A 24,226-nucleotide genomic window follows, 5' to 3' on the forward strand; every position below is an offset into this window, starting at 1 on the left:
TGTGTGTGTGTGTGTGTGAGTGTTTGATGAGACACACAGTGAGACAGACTGACCCTGACTGTGTGTGTGTGTGTGTGTGTGAGTGTTTGATGACACACACAGTGAGACAGACTGACCCTGACTGTGTGTGTGTGTGTGAGTGTGTGATGACACACACAGTGAGACAGACTAACTGTGTCTGTGTGAGTGTTTGATGACACACACAGTGAGACAGACTGACCCTGACTGACTGTGACAGCATATTTGCCAAAATCATTTCCATTTTAAGACGATGAATATATCCAGAATGCAACACACACAGGTGACATAAATCAGCCGGTTACTGGTTACTGGTTTGTTAAACCACAGTGTGAGTTGTAAAAGGTGGGAAGCTTGAAAATGCATGACCCCTAAACTTAATGCATGCAGCTGGGTACAACAAAACATGAAATGGAGGCCAAACACAACTCCACTGCCTACAGGTCATCTTCATCGCCATCACGACTGGTCCATGGGCTCTGAGGTGCTGGGAGGCTCCGCCCCCTGGCTCTCCATCTCTTCATGCTCCTCCTCTGAGCCAGTCTCTTCTTTTTTCCCATCATGCCTTGCGGACGTGCTCTGCTCTCGCAAGTGTTTGTCCATGGAGGCCTGGATGGACGACACCATCTCCTGCAGGCGGCGGCGTTGGGCCTCTATGGCTGCAGGTTCCAGCCCCGCCCTGCCCTCCCGTAATGTCAGCACGCCCGGCGCCACCCGCACCAGCTCCCGCTCCGCCTGCTCCGACAGCACGGCCATGTCGTGACCTTTAGGCACGCTGCCGCTCAGGTCCACGCCGCTGCTGTGCTGGCGCCGGATCGGCTTGTGCTCCGGCGGGACGGAGCTGCCCAGCGAGTGACCTTTGCCCTGGAAGGCGGTGACATTCTGTTCCTTTTTTCGCACGACACCACCGCTGCCCAGACGCAGCCCGTGGGAGGGGCTTCCCTCGCGGCTGTGGGAGAGGGCTTCCTGTACCAGCTCCTCCACGTCTGGCCCGACGGGGAAGTGCCCCGCCACATCCACACACAGCTCCAATCGCTCCTCGGCTGCATTAAACACAAAGGTTTTCCCTGCCAGGTGAGGCAAAGTGCAGTGTTTCCCATCCAGGAGACCTGACAAGACAAAACCAGACAAACAAACAAAACAGACAACAAAGATAAACAGAAAGGTAGAGGAGAAGTTGACAGAGAGAGAGAGAACTGTGGAAACTATTTTTCATTTTCACATATATTACATATACTTCCACTCATCACACAATATCCAATACATATACTGATAAGGCAGGACAGTAAAGTGATAAGTGAGGACAGTAAACTGATGAGACAGGACAGTAAACTGATGAGACAAGACAGTAAACTGATAAGACAGGACAGTAAACTGATAAGACAGGACAGTAAACTGATAAGACAGGACAGTAAACTGATGAGACAGGACAGTAAACTGATGAGTGAGGACAGTAAACTGAAAAGACAGGACAGTAAACTGATAAGACAGTAAACTGATGAGTGAGGACAGTAAACTGATGAGTGAGGACAGTAAACTGATGAGTGAGGACAGTAAACTGATAAGACAGGACAGTAAACTGATAAGACAGGACAGTAAACTGATAAGACAGGAGAGTAAACTGATGAGTGAGGACAGTAAACTGATGAGTGAGGACAGTAAACTGATAAGACAGGACAGTAAACTGATGAGTGAGGACAGTAAACTGATAAGACAGGACAGTAAACTGATAAGACAGGACAGTAAACTGATGAGTGAGGACAGTAAACTGATAAGACAGGACAGTAAACTGATAAGACAGGACAGTAAACTGATGAGTGAGGACAGTAAACTGATAAGTGAGGACAGTAAACTGATGAATGAGGACAGTAAACTGATAAGTGAGGACAGTAAACTGATAAGTGAGGACAGTAAACTGATAAGACAGTAAACTGATGAGTGAGGACAGTAAACTGATAAGACAGGACAGTAAACTGATGAGTGAGGACAGTAAACTGATAAGACAGGACAGTAAACTGATGAGTGAGGACAGTAAACTGATGAGTGAGGACAGTAAACTGATAAGACAGGACAGTAAACTGATAAGACAGGACAGTAAACTGATAAGACAGGACAGTAAACTGATGAGTGAGGACAGTAAACTGATGAATGAGGACAGTAAACTGATGAGTGAGGACAGTAAACTGATAAGACAGGACAGTAAACTGATAAGACAGGACAGTAAACTGATGAGACAGGACAGTAAACTGATGAGACAGGACAGTAAACTGATGAATGAGGACAGTAAACTGATGAGTGAGGACAGTAAACTGATGAGTGAGGACAGTAAACTGATAAGACAGGACAGTAAACTGATAAGACAGGACAGTAAACTGATGAGTGAGGACAGTAAACTGATAAGACAGGACAGTAAACTGATGAGACAGGACAGTAAACTGATAAGACAGGACAGTAAACTGATGAGTGAGGACAGTAAACTGATAAGACAGGACAGTAAACTGATGAGTGAGGACAGTAAACTGATGAGTGAGGACAGTAAACTGATAAGACAGGACAGTAAACTGATGAGTGAGGACAGTAAACTGATAAGACAGGACAGTAAACTGATGAGTGAGGACAGTAAACTGATGAGTGAGGACAGTAAACTGATAAGACAGGACAGTAAACTGATAAGACAGGACAGTAAACTGATGAGTGAGGACAGTAAACTGAAAAGACAGGACAGTAAACTGATAAGACAGGACAGTAAACTGATAAGACAGTAAACTGATGAGTGAGGACAGTAAACTGATGAGTGAGGACAGTAAACTGATAAGACAGGACAGTAAAGTGATAAGACAGGACAGTAAACTGATGAGTGAGGACAGTAAACTGATAAGACAGGACAGTAAACTGATAAGACAGGACAGTAAACTGATGAGTGAGGACAGTAAACTGATAAGACAGGACAGTAAACTGATGAGTGAGGACAGTAAACTGATGAGTGAGGACAGTAAACTGATAAGACAGAACAGTAAACTGATGAGTGAGGACAGTAAACTGATAAGACAGGACAGTAAACTGATAAGACAGGACAGTAAACTGATGAGTGAGGACAGTAAACTGTACCCATGTCTTTCTTGACAATATTGTAGAAGACTCCCCCTCGCTGGAACAGGTGAGGCAGTTTCTTAGCATAAGACCAGACATCCTCACCTGAAAGAAACACACACACACACACACACAGACACACACACACACAGAGTTTGAACAGGCAGCTGTGCATGTCAAGAGTATCCACAGGAAATCTGAATGCCAGACATGACCAGACATTTTAATGTTGGACGTATGATTTGTTTAGAGGACAGATATATACTGTGCGTTTACTCCATGCTGGCAAATGATGCTCTTATATTAAAACTTGTGCAACTGGGCATCAGTGGAAGTGTAGGATGTGGAAATGAACATCTAACAATGTCTCTCTCTCTCTCTCTGTCGAGCCACACATGCTACTCGCCACACATGCTACTCCTGAGATACCAGTGATCCTGACTCCTCCTGCCCTATGGACTGATCCATCCTGGTGTTATCATCTTTCATCCCCCTGTCAGCCTCCTGTCTGCATCGCCATCCTCTTTGTTCATGCTCTGAATTTACTTACAATTGTAACTGCCCAGTGGGTCGGCACCTATTGCACACCTGTCTGGCCAAGAAGGGGTCTCCTCTCTCTGTGGTCCTTCTCAAGATTTCTCCCATTTTCCCATTTCCCTTTTGGGTTTTTGGGGAGTTTTTTCTTGCCTGCCATGAGGATTAAGTCAGGGGGTGGTGTCCTGTTTTGATTTGAACTGTTATGGCCTATAAAGCCCTTTGAGACTGTAAACAGTGATACTGGGCTCTAAATAAACTTGAAACTAGTAACCCTAAAATAATAAATAACACTTACAAAACAACCTCATGGTAAAATACCCTACAAAAAAAAGGACAAATTCAAAATGTAAAATTAATTCAGGAACAACCCACAGAGAACAAATGATGTTCAATGTTTTTGAATGCAATCCAAGCCTTGACATATTATGGATCATTTCATGTACAAAATATACCAGCTTCTCCTAAGGCACCATCATCAAGTACATGTTACTGACTGATGCATGTCTGTGAGTGTCAGACAGAGTGTGGGACTATATTACTGACTGATGCATGTCTGTGAGTGTCAGAGTGTGGGACTATATTACTGACTGATGCATGTCTGTGAGTGTGAGACAGAGTGTGGGACTATATTACTGACTGATGCATGTCTGTGAGTGTCATACAGAGTGTGGGACTATGGTACTGACTGATGCATGTCTGTGAGTGTCATACAGAGTGTGGGACTATATTACTGACTGATGCATGTCTGTGAGTGTCAGACAGAGTGTGGGACTATATTACTGACTGATGCATGTCTGTGAGTGTCAGACAGAGTGTGGGACTATGTTACTGACTGATGCATGTCTGTGAGTGTCAGACAGAGTGTGGGACTATATTACTGACTGATGCATGTCTGTGAGTGTCAGACAGAGTGTGGGACTATATTACTGACTGATGCATGTCTGAGAGTGTCAGACAGAGTGTGGGACTATGGCACTGACTGATGCATGTCTGTGAGTGTCAGACAGAGTGTGGGACTATATTACTGACTGATGCATGTCTGTGAGTGTCAGACAGAGTGTGAGACTATGGTACTGACTGATGCATGTCTGTGAGTGTCAGACAGAGTGTGGGACTATATTACTGACTGATGCATGTCTGTGAGTGTCAGACAGAGTGTAGGACTATGGTACTGACTGATGCATGTCTGTGAGTGTCAGACAGAGTGTGGGACTATGGTACTGACTGATGCATGTCTGTGAGTGTCAGACAGAGTGTGGGACTATATTACTGACTGATGCATGTCTGTGAGTGTCAGACAGAGTGTGGGACTATGGTACTGACTGATGCATGTCTGTGAGTGTCAGACAGAGTGTGGGACTATATTACTGACTGATACATGTCTGTGAGTGTCAGACAGAGTGTGGGACTATATTACTGACTGATGCATGTCTGTGAGTGTCAGACAGAGTGTGAGACTATGGTACTGACTGATGCATGTCTGTGAGTGTCAGACAGAGTGTGGGACTATATTACTGACTGATGCATGTCTGTGAGTGTCAGACAGAGTGTGGGACTATATTACTGACTGATGCATGTCTGTGAGTGTCAGACAGTGTGGGACTATGGTACTGACTGATGCATGTCTGTGAGTGTTAGACAGAGTGTGGGACTATGGTACTGACTGATGCATGTCTGTGAGTGTTAGACAGAGTGTGGGACTATATTACTGACTGATGCATGTCTGTGAGTGTTAGACAGTGTGGGACTATGGTACTGACTGATGCATGTCTGTGAGTGTCATACAGAGTGTGGAACTATATTACTGACTGATGCATGTCTGTGAGTGTCAGACAGAGTGTGGGACTATATTACTGACTGATGCATGTCTGTGAGTGTCAGACAGAGTGTGAGACTATATTACTGACTGATGCATGTCTGTGAGTGTCATACAGAGTGTGGAACTATATACCTGACTGATGCATGTCTGTGAGTGTCAGACAGAGTGTGGGACTATATTACTGACTGATGCATGTCTGTGAGTGTCAGACAGAGTGTGGGACTATATTACTGACTGATGCATATCTGTGAGTGTCAGACAGAGTGTGGGACTATGGTACTGACTGATGCATGTCTGTGAGTATCAGACAGAGTGTGGGACTTGGCAGCCTGGTGACCTGCTGTTGCACCTGCTGAATACACTGTCTGTCAAAACTGCACATGGTGCAAAGTGAAGCAGACAGTGGAAAACAACAAAAGACAGTGTAGTGGGTATCATCAGTTCATTTGTTCTACATCTGTCCCAGCTTATTCAGCCAGCTCCTGTTATAAACACCATTCAAAACAAGTTACACAAACTCGCAAAAATATCTATCACATCTACGTCTCCAACTTGATCATTAAGAGCCATTTAACTCTGCTGTTGAATGGCCCTGAAGTGAGCAGAGAGGTGAAGAGCAGAAAAATTCTCATTTCCTCTAATACTGAGACCGACAGTTTGTCCCTTTTCTGAGCCAATGAAAAAAGACTAGAAGATTCATCAAAAGGCAAGTGGAGCATCCTTGCCCAATAGTTTTCTGTCACACATAAACGCCTTGCATAAGACCAATGTTTACAAAGGTCTCCTTCAAATGATCCGTGACAGCCTGCCAAACATAGTTCATAACAGTTAGCATCTTTCATACTGTAACAGGCTACTGAATACTTCATTATTATTATAACTATTACTATTAGTGTTAACATTAGACCTGTGATTACCATGATTACCGTTGTATTACCGTTTTTAGTCATTCATACTTTCAGGAATATTATTCTGGATGGGGTGGTTGATTCCCATCTTCTGAGGGTTAATTGTGGTCTGAACTGTAGAAACATTATTGTTAGGATGCAGGATCTGTCTCCACAGCCAACGCTCACAGCACCAGAGAGAGAGAAGGGCAGAGAAGAGATGCTGCTCTGACAGCCTAAGTAAAACAGGGCATTGTTACACTGTTGCCCATGAACACAGCAGCGGGCAGCGTCTGAGGGAAGCACAGAGACTGCTCAGGTCTATGAGAGATAATGTATGGCTGATAGTCACATGTCATCCTACAGGTCTATGAGAGATAATGTATGGCTGATAGTCACATGCCATCCTACAGGTCTATGAGAGATAATGTATGGCTGATAGTCACATGCCATCCTACAGGTCTATGAGAGATAATGTATGGCTGATAGTCACATGCCATCCTACAGGTCTATGAGAGATAATGTATGGCTGATAGTCACATGCCATCCTACAGGTCTATGAGAGATAATGTATGGCTGATAGTCACATGCCATCCTACAGGTCTATGAGAGATAATGTATGGCTGATAGTCACATGCCATCCTACAGGTCTATGAGAGATAATGTATGGCTGATAGTCACATGCCATCCTACAGGTCTATGAGAGATAATGTATGGCTGATAGTCACATGCCATCCTACAGGTCTATGAGAGATAATGTATGGCTGATAGTCACATGCCATCCTACAGGTCTATGAGAGATAATGTATGGCTGATAGTCACATGCCATCCTACAGGTCTATGAGAGATAATGTATGGCTGATAGTCACATGCCATCCTACAGGTCTATGAGAGATAATGTATGGCTGATAGTCACATGCCATCCTACAGGTCTATGAGAGATAATGTATGGCTGATAGTCACATGCCATCCTACAGGTCTATGAGAGATAATGTATGGCTGATAGTCACATGCCATCCTACAGGTCTATGAGAGATAATGTATGGCTGATAGTCACATGCCATCCTACAGGTCTATGAGAGATAATGTATGGCTGATAGTCACATGCCATCCTACAGGTCTATGAGAGATAATGTATGGCTGATAGTCACATGCCATCCTCGCCTACTGCAATATGAAGCAGCTAAGACTGTATTAGATGGATTAGCCAACAAATTAGACACGGGCCTAATATCAGACAGATTATGTTACATCGATACAATATCAGAGATTACAGGCCGTATGTGACATATACAGTTGTAATAATTTGGTAAGGGAAACCACACAGGGAGAAAGTATCTCAGTAACTCCTGACGGTTTCATTATCTCCCTTACCCCGCTCTGCCTAGTTATTACATGCCTAGTTATTACATGCCTCCAACAAGAATGTTCTAAAGCATTTAGACAAAGGCAATTTGTAACTTCCACCATAAAATCTACTCTCTGTTCTGCCTCAGCAAACATCTCGCTGCTCATTTCAAACCAATTACCATGATGACCACAACCGCACTGAACTAACTTAATCGGACTAAATTTAGAAATAGTTCATCTTGAAACAACAGTATGATAAATTAATAGTTACAAAGTATGCATCAGGAGTGGAGCGGGCTGAATTGTTTCAGACATTCGGATATAAACTGTCTTTTTGGAGTTCCCGTGAGGAAATATTCAGTGTGACACCAAGGTTCTTTCCCTGGTCATTGTACAGAAATCAGGAGCACTCACTGACCAATAATACCCAAGCAGCATGAGATGACTACAACATGAAACAGTCTGGAAGAGTTGCATTATATTACCAAAAGGAGCAGTACTTCAAAAAGTCCCACAGATGAGTAGAGAAAACTGTGTTAAGACAGAGGACTTCAAAGCCATTAAGATTTGTCTCTCTGAAGGACACTGAACATACAGACGTTGGACTGATGACTGGTATCTCAACACTATCTCCAAAGGATATAGTGTATCACTGACATTATCATATGCATAAGAACAAATTCTTTTTTACAAAAAGAATAAATCCTCTATATTTGTGACCTACAGTCTGAGTGGGTCTAACCGGCTGCCTGGTGAGCAGCAGCTCTGTATGTCACGCAGGAAGCACAGGTGGACGTGAAGCATCATTTGTGTGGGAAAAGCTGTCTAAAGATGTGTCTCTTAAGTCTAAAGATGTGTCTCTTAAGTCTAAAGATGTGTGTCTTAAGTCTAAAGATGTGTCTCTTAAGTCTAAAGATGCGTCTCTGTGGAGGCCTCGGCATTCCCCAGGACCCACATAGTATCTCTGTCCATCCCATAGAGTGCAAGTGTGTGTATGAACTGTAACAGAGCCTACTCTACTGTTAATGAGGAAAATACTGTAGTAATACTAAAATATGCTTTAGTACAGGTGTTACCCATGAGTGTTGCTAGGAGACAGAGAGAGGACATCTCCAGGTCAATGTTCTCTTGTAGTTCTCTGCTGCTGCTTCTGTGCAGTCGTGCTGCCGGTTCCTCTCTGTGAGTGTCGCTATGCTGGGGTTCAGCCGGCACCTCTTTCAGAACCTCCACAGTGACCCGGTCACCGTGCTGCAGGCCCACAGGCTGGTCCTCCTGCCCACGAGGAGGCGGGGGCAGTTCACGGGGAGGGAAGCCGTGTCGTATGCACTGGCGCTCAGCGGGCAGAGAGAAGGCGTCGGCAATACTGCGCTGGAGCTCAGCGTAGGTGGTGTGCGGCTGTAACGTGAGCATGGCCTGACGCCCATCGCTCGTGGTCACACGGATCTTCTTCTCCCCACTACTGGACGGTGGAGCTTTAGTGGGTGTTGCTGGGGCAGAGGAGGAGGGGGAGGCCGGGGAGGAAGGGCGGCCGGCGTCTGCTCCGCGCTGCTGCTCCTGCTGTTTGATACGTTCGGTCCTTCGGCGCTGTGATATGGAGGCCTGTTCACTGATGCTTTGCTGCAGGGTACGTTCTGCCCGGCTCATGGTCAGCTCCTCTTTATGCAGCGTCCGCGCCTTCTGCCCCGTCAAGATGATCTTAGTGGGCGGGTGAGAGTCTGTGAGGGGTTGTGGGGCCACAGGGGTTTCTAGTACCTCCCCCAGTCTCTGGGCGTGAGCTCCATCCACCGCCACTGGGTTGTACTCATCTGGGTTTTTCTTAGCTGTGTGATGCAGAATGGTATTCACCACTTTCTGCACCAGAATCTCGCTGCCAAACTCACCCGGGAAGTGCTTAGTGACCAGCTTCATGGCTACATCGTACACATTGCTGTTCAATGATGGATCTGTCTCGTACTGGAACCAGTACACTGTCTCTCGCACCATGCGGCCGCCCCACTCCAGTGTGATGGGAAACGCTTCAGGGAGGTTGTCATATTCCTTTCCTTCCCAAAAGTGCTTGAAGCCACAACCACATTTCCCTCCCTGTGAGCGGGTATTGGTACGGTCCCCGTCCAAGTACACCACAGAGCCGTTTCCGCGGATATGCCGCACGGACGTTCCATGGCACCAGCTGCAGGTGGCAAGCGTGCTGAGTTTGTAGTCTGGCACCAGCGCATCTCTGTCAGGATTGTAGGAGCAAACCAAGCCATTTAAGGGGAAGCTGTAATTCTTATCTGCTCTAAGCTGGCCATGGGTGGATTTGGCCAGATTGTAGAGCTTTCCACCAGGTACCAACCACTCTGTTGGAACATGGAGCTCTGACAATGCATTACATATCAGGCAGCGGTGTAGACGGTTCTCTGAAACAGCTTTTTTCGCTGCCTCCGTTACCTCCTCAGGCTGGACACCAATAACGCCTGTCCGTCGGTACACATACTGATGTACATCTGCCACCAGCGAAGGATGGATCCCATGTTTTCCCATAAAGACCTCCTCCATGGCGTTGACCAGACGCATCAGGTATTTGTCCTGAAGGCTGCGGTCACCTCCGATGATGCAGCTCCCATCTGGCTCTAGATTAATGTACCTCCTAATGAGGTCTTGTGGAACACCCCATGCTTTGGGCAGCAGTCTGGCAGGCAGCTTGGGCAGGGACATGTTTTTAATGCCCACCAGAGGAATGTAGTGGTTCCTTCCAGAGCTGCTCCATGCAATGCAGATGGGTTTGTTAAACTTTCCATCTTTGCCTTTACATTGCTCCTCAGGCACCAAGCCTGGCAGAAATGTGGCAGAATAATCTCCTGAACTGCGCATACCACTCAGAGAGTCCAGAAGGATGATGGGACGGTGGAGAACATTGGCCAAGCCAAATATGTGTATATTCCTCAAGCCCAGTGGGACGCCCTCAGGTGGGACGAAGAGCGGGTCACATTCATTTATAATATCTTCCCATTCTGCAGTGTCAATAAAGTCCTGGAACAGAGCTTTGTAGCGGTCAAGGTTCTGCTTGAAATTCAGTTTGAGGTTTTCTCTGAGAGCGTGCCAGAAGAGCTCACGCCCAACTAAAGCTCTAGATACAGCGTGGACCAGACAGTGCCCATCACCATCCACATGCACGGGAATGAGGCATTCCTTATTGGAATTAGCTTTCTTCACCTCCTCCAAAGTGTCATGTAAGTATATAAGACTCCCAGACCTGTCCTTCCCATAACCAACAGTTGATACGTGTTCCTGCTCTATGAGGAAAGCCCTGTCCCCTAAGAGTGAGCAATCAAATATTTCTCCCTGGTTCATTTCTCTCAGCAGTTTCGCTTTCCCTGTCTGTTTGTCCATCCCGTAGCGAGTGAGGACGGGTGACAGCAGCTTGCAGTGGTAATTCGACAGCCCCATCACTTTAACCAAATCCGTCCCCTTTTTCGGGGCCCCCGTAACGCCAAGCAATGCATTCCTTAGTAAATTATGCAGCACAACGTCTGGGTCGGTTACCTCCTCAACATTTAAAAGATTTCTCTGTTCGTGCCGCTGACCACACTCGGTACATTCAATGCTAATCGAGCCATAAGCGGGGAAGAATAGCTTCGCCTGGCATTTAGGGTCTGGGCAGGTACCAGACAGTATTCGTTTGTCCTTTTTCTTAGAGCCTTGTGTCGACGACATTTTGACGAGAGATGATCTGCAGTTGCAATGGTTTACAAAAGCATTATAAGCTAAACTCAAAGCAGCCTCTGGGTCGTTTCATCAGACGCAGTTGTTTTTTAGCAGTTTCACAGAGCAACACGGAAGCGGTTATTTTTCTCTATCGAGTTTCCATTGCTTGTTGCAGGACGTAACGCTACGTATGGGACACACGGTGTCGGTACTTGTAGTTTTTAGCTGTCTTCAACTAAGACTTCCGCTTCGTAGCTTTCAGATATTTGGGAGTACATAATTACACCAAGCCTCTACTCGTGGAAAGCTAATCCAGTCACGTAAATATGAGAACAGAACAGATGAAACACTAAATCTAGATTCGTGGCACACTGCTATTTTCAAGACTACAGCTACCACAATGCCAAGGGGCGCCAAGGATTTGTGTTGTATTTTGTTACATCAGTAAACCGGAAGATCACGCACTGGCATGACGAGACACATTGGCACAAAAACTACAAACAGAATGCACTATGCAAAATGTTTGTGTCCCCTAGGGAGGAGGAGAAAGTATGTTTACAGATATGACATGTCGCAGTCTTGACAAGTCTCCTTTGTTTTTCAAGTAAGCTTTTGAGAACGTACACCAATTTAAGTACTCCCCTTTTTGTGCTTATACACTCAGATTGATATGCAGACTTGATTAAAGTAAATGGTTAAGAAATGCTCCCTGCTCTGATTACCGTGTTGATTGTGCTGTCCATGAGTATGACACATGGAAATCACTGCAAAATGTCACCAAAGCACTGTATACAAAAGTAAGCATCTCGTAGAAGACTGACAACCATATGATTTTTTCAAAAATATTTTTGTGACTTCTATTCCATCTACTGTGGTCTGCATTATGCCAAGTAATTTCCCTACCTGTTTTAATATATTAATATATTCCATCTACTGTGGTCTGCATCATGCCAGGTAATTTCCCTACCTGTTTTAATATATTAATATATTCCATCTACTGTGGTCTGCCTTATGCCAGGTAATTTCCCTACCTGTTTTAATATATTAATATATTTCATCTACTGTGGTCTGCCTTATGCCAGGTAATTTACCTACCTGTTTTAATATAGCTAGCATGGCATAGGTCGCCTCGCATTGGTGTGAGGTCAGTCAGTTCATTTAGTGTGCTATTCCATGGTTCTACAACTCATATATAAGGCTTTCATGCTCTGTCTACTAGTGATGGTTCTTCCACTTTGGTATTTAAGTGTTTTTAATGAGCAGAGACAGTGAGAAATAAGTACTCTTTTGTTTTACACAGACACAGTGTATGTGAGTGAAGTGAAGTTCTTCTTGTAGAACTCTCATAATTGAAAGAATCCAGCCGAGAAAGACACACATGTATGAATTAAAGAGTCAGAGATCTGTGTGGGACATGTGGGTTTTATTGTGACATTTAATGAAAACATTGAATAATCTATGTGCTGTCTACATTTAGGGAGAGACGCACATTCCCATGTGTTAAGGATGAAGAGGTTCTGAGGGATTCACTGCACTACAAATACACAACGAAGAGCAGCCATAACACAGTAGCACATCAAAGCAAAGTTTATTTGAAACTTTTTATGCTTAAAGCAAACAAATTCCTTTTAATGAGCATGAAATCCAGTAAACTGCAGCCGTGGATGTCGATGAGGAGATTGTAACTCAGACAGGAGTTGTGCAGCCGTGGATATCGATGAGGAGATTGTAACTCAGACAGGAGTTGTGCAGCCGTGGATATCGATGAGGAGATTGTAACTCAGACAGGAGTTGTGCAGCCGTGGATATCGATGAGGAGATTGTAACTCAGACAGGAGTTGTGCAGCCGTGGATGTCGATGAGGAGATTGTAACTCAGACAGGATTGTGCAGCCGTGGATGTCGATGAGGAGGTTGTAACTCAGACAGGAGTTGTGGATTGTGCAGCCGTGGATGTCGATGAGGAGATTGTAACTCAGGAGTTGTGGATTGTGCAGCCGTCTCATGAGCTGGAGCTGGTGTTGATTTGGTTGAAAAGTTTGTCTTTAATGACCTGAGACATTAGGCCATGAATTGCTTCAATGGTGGTCTTGCAGCTGGAAAACATTTCATAAGGGAGAAAACAGCCATATACATATACAGCTATACACATCCATATTTAGCCTATATACATCCATATTTTACTACTGCATTGCCTAATACTATCAACCCAGTTGTATAAATGCATATTTTGGTATTGTGAAGTGACGGCCTGGACCCTGTGCATGTTTGCTGCACATACCTGTCTCTTGTGGCTTTTGCCAGTTTGTCCTCTGATTTCCTGTCATGTGAGTCAAGTCCCAGCATGAAGCTTCCTCTGCCGAGCTGGGCCTCCGACTGCTCCAGCTTCTCCGACAAATCAAACACCTGACCTGTGGTATAGTCAGAGTTCTAACACACACACACACACACACACACAGTCATACACACATACATACACACACATATATACAGTCATATATACACACACACACACACAAAATGGTAAAGGGTCAATATGAGTTACAGTTGGAGAGTTGGAGTTGGATTTAACGTCACCTGTCTTGTGTCTGACACAGTTTTATCCACCTCATACCAATCCTAATCTAATCCAGAATTTGATATTGTATTACTGATGACATTCTGTAAAGAATACATGTGTATTATGTATTACTGATGACATTCTGTAAAGAATACATGTGTATTATGTATTACTGATGACATTCTGTAAAGAATACATGTGTGTTATGTATTACTGATGATGTGTACCTTGTGTGTGTTTCTAAAGGAAATGCCACTCAGTGCTTATTTGTTAGTCAGGTTGCGATAGAGTGGGTGAACAAACTATGAATGATTATCAGACTACACGGTTGAAAAGCTTAAAACCTTTGGAGCAAAGCGTGAAACCCAGAGTCTTGGCGTGTGAAGCACAGTGTATTGCTAAGCAGTCACTCTCATAGCCAACACTTGTCTGTCTGTGTGGAATCCACTCACTGAAGCTGCCATTTCAAACGTGCTGTTAAGGTGCAACACTGTCATCAAACAGTGTTAAAAAATAAAGCACACTGCTCTAAAGTAGCTAGCTATCTATCCATCCATCCATCCATCCATCCATAGAATGAAAGCAGTGGCTACATTTATTTCAGTGAACTTTCCTGTGGCCTGGCCCAAAGACGCCATAAAAATGTCTGCAACAGTCACTTCATCCAAAAGTGCAAAAAAGACTGTAACAGAGGTTCTTTTGGGGGGAAAAGACACCTTGTCAAACAGTCACTTTTCAGGCTTCTTACTGTGACCAGTCACTGTACAGATCACTTACTGTGACCAGTCACTGTACAGATCACTTACTGTGACCAGTCACTGTACAGATCACTTACTGTGACCAGTCACTGTACAGATCACTTACTGTAACCAGTCACTGTACAGATCACTTACTGTGACCAGTCACTGTACAGATCACTTACTGTGACCAGTCACTGTACAGATCACTTACTGTGACCAGTCACTGTACAGATCACTTACTGTGACCAGTCACTGTACAGATCACTTACTGTAACCAGTCACTGTACAGATCACTTACTGTGACCAGTCACTGTACAGATCACTTACTGTGACCAGTCACTGTACAGATCATTTACTGTAACCAGTCACTGTACAGATCACTTACTGTAACCAGTCACTGTACAGATCACTTACTGTAACCAGTCACTGTACAGATCACTTACTGTGACCAGTCACTGTACAGATCACTTACTGTGACCAGTCACTGTATAGATCATTTACTGTAACCAGTCACTGTACAGATCACTTACTGTGACCAGTCACTGTACAGATCACTTACTGTGACCAATCACTGTATAGATCACTTACTGTAACCAGTCACTGTACAGATCACTTACTGTAACCAGTAACTGTACAGATCATTTACTGTAACCAGTAACTGTACAGATCATTTACTGCAGGTAACTTACTGTGATGAATCACTGTATAGATCACTTACTGTGACCAGTCACTGTGCAGGTAACGTACTGTGATGAATCACTGTATAGGTCACTAACTGTGACCAGTCACTGTGCAGGTAACTTACTGTGATGAATCACCGTATAGATCACTAACTGTGACCAGTCACTGTGCAGGTAACTTACTGTGATGAATCACCGTATAGATCACTCACTGTGATGAATCACCGTACAGATCACTTACTGTGATGAATCACTGTATAGATCACTTACTGTGATGAATCACTGTATAGATCACTTACTGTGATGAATCACTGTATAGATCACTTACTGTGATGAATCACTGTATAGATCACTTACTGTGATGAATCACTGTATAGATCACTTACTGTGATGAATCACTGTATAGATCACTTACTGTGAGTAGACTGGAAGAACTGAGGGTGTTCACCCAGTATTTATTCCACAGCAATTCCAGCAGCTTTCTGTCTAGAGAAGACTTAAAGTATGTCACCTCCAGGGTGTAATACCTAGACACAAATATACAGGATTAATTCTTTGAAAGATTAAACCTCTAATTACTTTGGATTTGTTTCAAAAGAAATTATTCAGCCTGATTTCCTCCAAATCCTTTACTGAGCATCTAAATTAGTGTTACACTCAAAGCTAATGTCTGTCTAATACAGGGGTTTTCAACCTTTTTTGACATGCGTCCTCCCACTTTGTCTAGGTTGGAACGAGAGGCTGACATTTTTTGGGAATCCTGTGGGATTCCCACGGGATGGGAGTCAATTTCACTATTCATCACGGTGTTAAACCTCTGTACGCTGTTTGTAAGACGTGTTAAGTAGTGCAGCGACCGAGTTAGCATCCAATCTGCACGGAAGCAAGTCCCTAGCAACAAGTCCCTAGCAACGCAATGCAGCGACTGTGCTCAGCATTTATGACCCAGTGTGCTTTGCAGGATGTGTTTATGTTTTGTTATTCGCTCATTATAATGCTGTTGCTGTAGCAGATGTAGTGCATTCAAAAGTGTTTGTGTGTTCATGCTTGTTATGTTTTCCCTCTTGGAGTAGAGTCATACTGATATCGCTCTTCTCATGGTGTAATGTGACTCTTTGTAAGAAGTCATTACAGTACTCGTCAGGTACAGCACTGGTTCTGGGATGAGTGCAGGGTCTGATTGGGCAGTCGCTTGCCTGTTCGGGCCAGTGGTAGTGTTTCCGCCCATCACAGTCACGAGTCAGTTCACCTGTGATGCTAAAGCTAACGCTAAACCTCCATTCGCTGACAAGTTTTTTTCTTGCAGTCAGCATTTTCATCTAGTAAAAGTTTCAACTCAGCCAATAGTGTGAAAATAATGTCAAAGGAAGCATATGAGACTACTTAAAGAAAGAGGGGGTATCTAGTGTGGGCTACACCTGGGCGGAGGAAGCTAATTCACCGATGTCGGGAGGCATTTCGCATCGTAAAAAACAAACACTTTTAATTGTGGTATTGCGTTTAGTTGGTGATTAAGTCAGGGATAACGGTTGACGAGCTGTCCCGATATGAAAATACTGGACAAGACGCAGGCAAACTCAGCTTCGAGTCGTGGTGTTGCGAACTCACCTATGTCGGAAGGCATTTTGCATGCTTCGTGATAAATGAGCTCCGAATGGCCTATGATGAAGCAGACATCGTATTTTGTTACCTCGGTTAAATGTGGTGTAGTGTTAATTTGGTGATTGACAGGGATGAAGTCGAACTGAAATACTGGACGTGGTGCAGGGAAACTGTGCCTCAAGTCCTGGAGTTTGCTCTGCAATAATTCATTTCACTATGCGTTTAAGCCTTTGCATTTACGCCTGTGTGTGCATGAGGGAAATGTTACGGTTAATCTAAAAAAGCCCACCTGTTTGGCAGATGTCTGGGTTCATGTAAAAATGATTCTGGTGATAAGCCCGAATCCTTTTAGCTGCTGCTATGACCATATGGCTTGTGTCAATTTGGTGCCATCACCGGAGGTGCGAGGGCCCGCCATCGCCGCTTGCAGTGAAAGATCCAGAGTTCTCACCAAATGTATTAATATGAATGAAATCAAAAATTAATGTCAAAATCTTTGAAATGGTCTAAGTTCTTTGTTGTGTGGACGAATCATTACAATGTAAATACTATCAATATATGAACAGTTTTACGGAAAAGCTTTTTTTCCTCTCTTTTTTTTCCCAGGCCAGTAAAAATATACAAGGGGCAAGCAAGACTCTGATCTACTGGCCCCCGGGGCCAGTGGGGGGAAAAATGTTATGTTGGACACTGCATGAGTGGTTTTGAGAATTGCGTAAATAGGAAAACCACCTTTGTGCGAAACATGAAGTGATCAAGGCTTGAGTGACCAACACGTTTACTCGCATGTGTGGCCAAGATACGAGACCCTCTGCTGTTGTAGACGGATAGGGTTTCGCCTTGCCTACAAACTTCCTGCCCTAAGAAAAAACGCAACACGGGAAAGGGAGGAAATGGGAGTTATCCTTTTGCCATTGGGCGGGGCAGGAATTTTTTTTTATTCTATCATGAGGGTGGGAAGGAGCGCCCCCCCGCCCCCCGCTTCTCATTGTACTTGCCAGTTTACACCTAAAAATCTCCCAATCTTGCATCCCCCCTTGATAGGTGATCACATCCCTCAGGTGAGCGGGCTCCACAGGTTGAAAACCCCTTGTCTAATACACAAGGTTTCCTGTAACAGTATGTATTGGTAAAGGAATAAAACTGAGTGAATTACAGCCTTACTGTTTGCAGTGAACACCAAAATCCTCAATCTTATTCAAAGGTATAGTCTGATACTCAGAGGGCCCCTCATCAGGAGGTTTATAACCCTGAACAGAGAGAAGCACAGGTGCATACACAGAATCACAACCTTTTGCCAAAATAAGACGCCCACACTAAGTTCATAAAGTGTCAAATCTATCTCAGCTTGAGCTATTTGTAAACCAACCTTTGGATATGTTCTGAACGCTCCAAGGTTGACTTTCCCAGCAGAGATCGTGCGAGTTGGGTCAATCTGTCAGGGAAAAAAACAAACACAGTCTTTGAAGAACAAGTATAATTTCAACACGATGCACAAATTTTCCTTTGTATACAGCACTAATACATTTTCATTTGTTTATAGCACTAATACATTTTCATTTGTATACAGCACTAATACATTTACCATAGACACAGACCAGACACATTTGAGGTCCATGTGGACTTGGCCTGGGTTGGTGATTTTCTGAGAGTGAGAGGTACATCTCAGGTCCATAACTGTTAGGTTATCTGAACAGGGGTTTACCACATTTACCCTTCATCCTAATCCCTCTTTAATCCCCCTCACACTGCCCCTGCATATGAAACCTCACTCATCACCACTACACTCATCACCACTACACTCATCACCACACTCATCACCACACTCATCACCACACTCACCACTACAGCCACAAATGGCTCCTGAAACTGTTGATTGAGCATCTGAGTGCTGACATCAATTCCTGACAGCCAGCAGCCGTAACCCGGGTGACTGTGGTACCATCCAATAGCGTTCTCCAGGCGGCCAACCTGTGCGCACACAGGGGGGAAGTGTTAGTCAAGACACTAGAAATGTGCATTGAGTCTTCATGGTCAACTTGTCAGTGGCTGGTGTGAATAAAGAAAAGATTATTTTCGGGTTCCTTTATGAATCAGACCACAATCCTGAGCTCCACAAAACAGCAGTGGCACGTAGCCCTGGGGTTGGCTGGTTTGGGATTTGACATTTATGGGTGGATGTGACACTTAAAGGTAGATTAATTTTTATTACTTCTGCTTAAATATCGTCACTTCCTCTTTCTGTAAGCTGCAGCACTGTGGTTCCAGAGGAACTATATTTCTGTCAGCTGCAGCACTGTGGTTCCAGAGGAACTATATTTCTGTCAGCTGCAGCACTGTGGTTCCAGAGGAACTATATTTCAGTCTTCTCTCAATGCCTGGATGTAATGAGAGGAATCAGGCTAAAGCTCACTTGACTTCTAAGGCTTGTTTACACAAATCGTCTGCGTGCGTCAAGATTTTAGTCATCAGTCTTATACGTGGTGAAGGAGTATCATGCCATTCAGCTGTGGGTGAAACTGAACTGTCTCCAGGCTGATGAGAAACCCTCCCCCAAAAACAGACTGTTAGATTCTGCTGGTTATGGAGTGCGTCCTGGGGGGTATTTCAAGAAGCGGGTTTAGTGAAAACTCTGAGTTTGTTAACCCTGAGATGAGGGAAACTCTGGGTTTTCCGTTTCAGAAAGCGAGGTAACTCAAACTCTGGCTCAGTTACCGCAGTAACTGACTCTGTGAACCTAACCTGCTCGCTGGCAGGTTTTCTTCAACAAATCCTGAGTTTCTCCCTAGCTCCTCCCTCCGACTGAACCTGAAGCATCTGTAAAACATGGCGTCTCCTTTCGTCGCTAACCCGATCGGTGTTGAAACCAAATTAATTCGCATAGCCTTATGTCGGGAGAAGTTTTTGAGACCCCAATTAGATGTATTATCATTCCCTGATGACTACGTAATCGAGCGTTACCGTTTTCATCACAATCTATCATTTATCCGAACAACGGCCTACATCTCTAATATTACACACCGTGGACTTCTTGCTCTTAGATCGGAGTAAGTTCTTTGCTCTTCATTTTTATTTCTGCCGACGGGAGTTTCCTTTATCACACTGGCGACGCCGAGTATATCGGGAAAGCAACTGTTTGTAGAGCCGTAAAAAGTGTCCCTTGTACTTAAACGGCTACTGCACATTTTCCTAGTGTCAGACCTCTAAGGACCATCAAAGAGGAATTACACAGGATTGCAGGCGACTGATGTAGAATCATTCAGTTAAAGGTAACGATATTTTAAATTATATCGTGTTCATGACATTCTGCTGCGACCTCAGACTGGGATCAGTCGTTAGTTTTTATGTTGCAGCGTTTCCCAGTGTCATGGGCTGCATCGATGGCACACAGATCCCTATCACTGCTCCTTCAGTTAATGAAGTTGACTATGTGAATAGGAAGTCTTTCCACAGCATTAATGTGCGGGTACACTGACTATTGTCTTACAATAACAAAGACTATACATCACAATATACTGCAACTAATGTCTCATTCTCTGCACTGTCAAGATCATATGTGATGCAGTGCACTTTATCACAAATGTTGAAGCCAGTGGCCCAGCTCTGTGCATGATATACGAATGTATCATTAGTGTACCCTGAGCAACGGATTTGCACATGGTAAGTAAAGCTTTGCACAAATATCATTCCCTTGTCTCCCTCTTTTAACACCCTTAAAATGTATCCACTGTATAATTACAGGAGAGTTTGATGGCCACCTGCTTGGTGACAGAGTACCCATGCCAGCCCTCTCTGTTGAGCTCTTACCCTGTCCCTGAGCTGGGCCCCCAACAACTTTCCAGTGTGGCCCACAGCAGGACTAGAGCCTGGGTTGAGATGACAATAGGCATGCTCAAAGCCCAGCTCCAGTGTCTGCGTAAACTCAGGGTAACCCCAGAGATGGCGTGTGACATTATTTTGCCATGTGGTGTTCTCCATAATAATATTGCCACAATTAGAGGAGAGCAGCACCCATCCACAGTCCCATCCACCCTGCAGATGTCCTGGATGGAGGAGCCATCCGAGAGAATTTGCCAAAAACATTTCACAGATTAAGACACCACCACCCCCAGCAGTCAAATAAAGAAAAATCAGTCACATTTTATTTGGTCTTCTTTATTTCCTACAAATGCAACAATTACTGTATTTAGATTGTTCCAACAATTAACAATTCACCTGTGACCACCCACGTCTAACTGCTGTTCCAGTAATTGAAGTTCAAGATAGGCCATTTAATCTGCCACTGCAAGTGCATCATTTCTCAGTCATTTTTAGCCATTTTCCTCCTTAATTCATAACTAATGACATTAAATTCTACAGATCTACATGCAGAATTAACCTGGCATTTATTGAACATCTCACTGTGTCAGTCTGTGCTGTGGAGGTTGATGGACTCTCCTCCTGGTAATGCCCCGTCATGCTCTGTTAAAAAGGATAAGAACGTGTCATCCCTTCAATGTGCATTTTAAACTCAAAATTCCACACAAGAATGTAAAAATATTTTAATAGTGAGAGAAATATCAGTAGCTACCATACATAATATTAATGTAAACCACAGTAGGCCTTTCTGAATCCCTCTGAGACAGCAGACAACGTGTCTTCATCATCATCCTGTGATGAAGAGCTTTCTGTTTCAGTATACTTTAAACTACTATAATTGGCAAAATCTCTGGGAGTATTTACAGCCCAAATGTTAATCTGCTAAGCAGGATATTAGGTGAGAGGACATTTGTGTGTCTTAAAACAGCATTCTGATGGGGGTTAAAGCTACTCCAAGTTGAAATAGCCACTGAATGACATGTACTTGGTTTAATATGTCAAATATGATTAAAACCAAAATGAGGTACAGTCATGAGCCTATAGGCCTAAGCAAAATGTGTCTTACCTGTTTGAACTATGTTTTTATGTTTCATTTTCAGCGGCTGCCAAGTGCGCTTTCTGCCCGTAGGATTGCTCCTAAAGGAAAATAGAGTTTTATTCAATTACATTCCACCACTTCCACCTGTAATATTAAAAGAAAGTGTGCTTACATGTTAAATGAATAGACTTCTGCATTCAAACCTACGCATTGACTCGGGCAGCAATTCTCTCCCACGCCGATTATTTCGCCTTTGCCGATGCAGGTGGGAACCGAACCAAACACCTTTTTGTTGTGAGGCGACAGCGCTACCCGCTGCGCCACCGTGCTGCTAGAGATTGTACTCGTACTCGCCATAAATACGTGTCAGAATTTCTAACTGCCTTGGGGTGAAGTAAAACGACTTTTGTTTTCGCCGGTCGCCATGGTGAATCGTAGTATCGGAGCTCCATTGATGATGGCTTTTTAGAATTGTCATGCAAGCGCTTAACTCGGCGTTAACATACCCAGAGTTGATCGAACCAACTCAGCTTTTCTGGAACCGAAAACTCAGAGTTTCTCATCTCAGGGTTCATCAACTCAGAGTTCAGAATTAAACCCGAAGTTTGTTAAACCCGCTTCTTGAAATACCCCCCAGGGGGGTATTCCAGAAAACAGGTTTAGTGAAACTCTGAGTTAACTAACTCTGAGTTAAGTGGTAAACGTCCCAAACGAAGAGCCCTATGGCTTCATTCTCATAGCAAAACAAAGCTATAGGGCTTTTCTATTGAGAGGTTTACCACTTACTCTGAGTTAACTAACTCTGAGTTTTCACTAAACCCGCTTTCTGGAACATCCCCCAGAGGTGATAAGTCCCCTCTCAGGTCTAAACTTCTACAGAGAATTTAGGAGCTGAGGCATACACACACCTGTTTAAGGTAAAGATCAATCTTTAATGAGACAGTTGACGGACTCTAGGTTTTGTGGATGGAGTATTGCCTCTTAGCTGGACATATTCTTTTGCCACTAAAATTCCAAACCAGACAAAGTTGGCTACTTTGTAGCATTTGCAGAGGGAGAAAATAAATACATTATAAAAATGCAGAAAAAAAACCTGTTTGGCGTTCTCAATATATGCGGCCATGTATTCATAAGCTGCAGCTTGTGCATTGACACGCGTTTCTGTTCCCTCCACAGGCAATGCGAAGCTGTCCATGATTATCATAGTCTCGCCGTCAACCTTCCCCAACATCAGACCCATCACCTCCAGATTCCCACCGGACCGCGCGTGCATCACCATCTTCAGCAGCGCCAGAGCAGAGATCTTGCAGTACTTGAAGTAATGATGGCTACAACAGGGCAGGTTTTGTTCAGAGGTAGACGAGTAAACTATTTGCTCCGTTGGCTTTGTTTCGGCTCTGACTAAAGTACAGAAGCACTATAAACTAAATAAGATTCAGGAGCAATGAGCAACACAAATTAAAAATGTAGGCTACACTATAATGCGACAGGATGCTGTTAAAAATACACATTCAGCGTCTACGGAGTTTTGGCTATGAAACAATAGGATACACTTTCAGACAGACTTGCGCTGGCGACAAGCAATATAATTTGATTATTTCGACCAAACACACTGTGCTCTCTGATTATGAGGGATTACTTTGCCTAGTAATTGTTATTAATGAGGTTTTATTACCTCACAAAGATAATTGAGGACTATCGTTACAACGCCAAGACTAGACTATCGATGTAAGGCGTCCTTTATAGTAACTCTGAATCATTACTCACTCCTTTGTCCACGGTTTGGCAGCAAGGATTTCTTGCTGTTGTTTCTTGTCGTATTTGTATATTTCGTCCACGCTTTGCACCTCCTGCATGCTATTAGACAGTTCCCATGTCTTTTGTGCAATGCTGCTCCCCGCCATAGTTTAAGCCTCAGCGACTTTCAGAAACTAAATATTTCACGTCCTCTGGGCCCGCTTCTCTACCAAGAACTCAAGTTACTCAGTAAAGAACGACATAGTTTGAAAACTCCACATAATATAAATGTACTGTTCGAGTCTGTCAGCAATAGCAGATCATAGTACAAGCCGTGATCGCCGGTTACTCTTCTTCATCGCTTATTTCACCGTTGCGATACAAATAACGAACGAGCGCTAAATGCGTTACCGCCACCTTATGGACTGGAGATGGGAGCCGAGACTGGGGAAATTTATATAGGTTCATTATGACTCTTACTTCTTTATTTTCACCTTGTTATTGGAGGGGCCATTGTGATTCTGACTTTCTGTCATACAAGCAAGTAAGTTACACATTCCAATACTAGCAACCAACATTTCACATGTGCATTCTGGTTATTAATAGTTGAAAAATATTACAGG

The 24,226-nt window shown here is 44.0% G+C and overlaps 2 protein-coding genes across 2 annotated transcripts; both read right to left on the reverse strand.

Annotated features, from left to right (window-relative positions):
- Positions 1-211: 211 nt before the first annotated feature.
- Positions 212-11,506, reverse strand: vcpip1 (valosin containing protein (p97)/p47 complex interacting protein 1). Its single transcript, XM_030774460.1, has 3 exons — positions 8,778-11,506; positions 3,127-3,213; positions 212-1,127 (listed from the first exon to the last, which is right to left on the reverse strand). The coding sequence occupies exons 1-3, from the start codon at positions 11,395-11,397 to the stop codon at positions 478-480; spliced, it is 3,357 nt and encodes a 1,118-aa protein (XP_030630320.1). The 5' UTR covers positions 11,398-11,506; the 3' UTR covers positions 212-477.
- A 1,320-nt stretch (positions 11,507-12,826) lies between these two features.
- LOC115811737 (COP9 signalosome complex subunit 5) lies at positions 12,827-23,934 on the reverse strand. Its single transcript, XM_030774076.1, has 8 exons — positions 23,634-23,934; positions 22,960-23,194; positions 18,812-18,940; positions 18,339-18,404; positions 18,134-18,219; positions 15,783-15,894; positions 13,669-13,817; positions 12,827-13,483 (listed from the first exon to the last, which is right to left on the reverse strand). Exons 1-8 carry the CDS (start codon positions 23,768-23,770, stop codon positions 13,390-13,392), a joined length of 1,008 nt encoding a protein of 335 aa, XP_030629936.1. The 5' UTR covers positions 23,771-23,934; the 3' UTR covers positions 12,827-13,389.
- Positions 23,935-24,226: the final 292 nt, after the last annotated feature.

Source organism: Chanos chanos, chromosome 5 (assembly GCF_902362185.1).
Source record: "Chanos chanos chromosome 5, fChaCha1.1, whole genome shotgun sequence".
Taxonomy (NCBI): Eukaryota; Metazoa; Chordata; class Actinopteri; order Gonorynchiformes; family Chanidae; genus Chanos; species Chanos chanos.